Source organism: Alligator sinensis, unplaced genomic scaffold, assembly GCF_000455745.1.
Source record: "Alligator sinensis unplaced genomic scaffold, ASM45574v1 scaffold694_1, whole genome shotgun sequence".
NCBI classification, from domain to species: domain Eukaryota; kingdom Metazoa; phylum Chordata; order Crocodylia; family Alligatoridae; genus Alligator; species Alligator sinensis.
In genome coordinates, this window is record NW_005842339.1 from 916,015 (window position 1) to 918,209 (window position 2,195).

At 42.0% G+C, this 2,195-nt stretch overlaps 1 protein-coding gene across 2 annotated transcripts in view; it reads right to left on the bottom strand.

The window, feature by feature from the left end:
* NARF (nuclear prelamin A recognition factor) overlaps nucleotides 1–2,195 on the bottom strand; it is a 25,559-nt gene that overhangs the window by 22,851 nt on the left and 513 nt on the right. For both annotated transcript variants that reach the window (XM_006028740.3, XM_025210180.1), the window contains one exon: nucleotides 761–835. In XM_006028740.3, the coding sequence (XP_006028802.1) occupies nucleotides 761–835 (75 nt within the window). The remainder of the gene's footprint in view (nucleotides 1–760; nucleotides 836–2,195) is intronic.

Sequence of the window (2,195 nt, forward strand, 5' to 3'; positions counted from 1 at the left end):
TTTTTTTGGGGGGGGGGGGGGGTCCAATCTAACTGGGTGAGATGCTCAGCAACTTAAACTTCTCAATACGCTCAGAGATAAGGGTGTTTAAGACCCCTGAAGGATCAAGTCAACCTCAGAATAAAAATGCTGGCAGATGGCAGAAGGAGGAATACTGTTATTTTAATTAATTATCTGGTTAAGCAGAAGGTGAAAGTCATTTTTATAATTATGAAGTGTGCATTTAAGGAACATTCTGTTAAAAACCTTGACCCAAATCCATTAGGATCAAGTATAAAAGTTCACTTTTTATACTCGTTTCAGGTTTGAGGAAAGACTTACAGAATTTCGACTGTGAGAAGCCAATTTAAGTTCATCATTGCTGTCTGTTCTGTTTTCAATTCCAATTCCTTAAGGAACCAGCAATGATGGGTTCAGGTTTTAGGAGGTACCGAGTATCCTCATATCCCACTGAGGAGACCAAAAGTTCTGGGCATTGAGCACTCTCTCCAGGTCCTCCCACACCAAGAAACAGGCTTATATCCCTATTCTATGTCTCTTCTAGATTATTTTCTGTGGATAATTCTGACAGATGGGATTTGGGTTTATAAGAAACACACATACACACCCCAATTAGACTAATACTATATATAATCTATTGATAGATGGATATATCTATCCATTTTACTCTAAAATATTAATTCTTTTCCAAAGGAAAAAAAGGGTACAGAATACAGAAGGACAAAAATGATTAATACAATGTTTTAAAAAGGAACATTACCTCTTCGTCATTTGAACTTAGGGTATCAACAGATGCATTTTGCTTGTCATCATTTTTCTGTTTCTTACTACATTCCTAAAACAGATCATAACGTTTTGAGCATCAAGAAAAACAAAAGAAAAAGAAACAAAGCTGAAATTAAAAATAAATAAATAAATATCAAAATCACAGGATCTATCATTTGAATGATGCTGCTTTACATGTCTTTACACACAATGAAGTACATTTTCCAGTATCCTTACTATTGTGCAAATCACAGTTGGTAAATTCACCTGTTCTGCATCGATAGCTCCAAGTATAAAACACATGGAAGTGAGGAGCAAAGTTTGCATACAGGCAAATTCCTACAGGTACCCATAGACTTAGTTTGGGTAAAATTGTGGCACTTTACTTTTTTTTTAAATTTGTGCAAGTTTTGGCACATGAATACCCTTTTAAACAGCATGTTTGTATACACACACTTTATTTAAATGTGTCATGTCCCAGGACAAATTAGCCAAATTCCATAGACCGAGCAGAGCTCAGTTGTTCAGTGCTAGTGTAGTGTTGGCAAGTATCTTACTGCCCAGGCTCTTCAGCCTCGAGCTTCAGATATGCCCAAATCCACGGCAGGCACCCTACATGCAAGCCCCAAGCCCAGACATCCTGGGGTTCAGATGCTCCCAAGTCTTACTTGCCCTTAGCCAAAAGGCTGAAGAAGCAAGCTAGGGAAGAAATCCCCCATCTCCATAAAATAGCGTGTGGCCGAGATCCTCCCGTTGGGAAGTTAGAGTCTCATAGGGGAGCTGCCTGCCCTGCAAAGGCTAGATCTCCACCCTCAACTACACAGACTCATTTAAAGGTCACGAATAAAGGGATCTCAGCAAAACACTACATGAACTAATACCATGCTACCCTGCCAGGTAATGACTCGATCAGTCTTTTGGCCAAGACAAAGTATTTTTGGTACCAAGAGGAGAGCGTCACAGCTAGCGATAGTCCTCCTGGTGGGGGCCTGGCATTGCAGTACCTCCAGGCCCACGACCAGTTTCCTCCTGGGGGAGCAACTGTTGTTTTTTGTTGTTGTTTTTTGTCTGGCTTTTAAAAACAGTTACCAAAAGTTTATTTTTTTCAGGTGGCATCCTTTGTGCACACCCCTGGCCCAAAGCCGCCTAGCCTTACTTGGTCTAAACCAGAAGGCTGTGGAGCAGCTAGGGTCAAAGTGCAAGAGCCACAAGGACAGGTAAGTGCAGCCCATCTGGAGAGAAAAAAAGAAGCTCCCATCAGCACGTTTACCCCCCGCGGGCCAGGTGCTCAGTGCTGGCTGCCTTTGATCCACTTCAAGCCAGGTTTCCACGACTGAGAACATGCTGCTTCTGGCAGCAGTTTTATGCTTTGATGACATTTCAGGTGGTGTCCCCATATGCCACCCTATGGAGAGCAGAGTCCCCCCCCC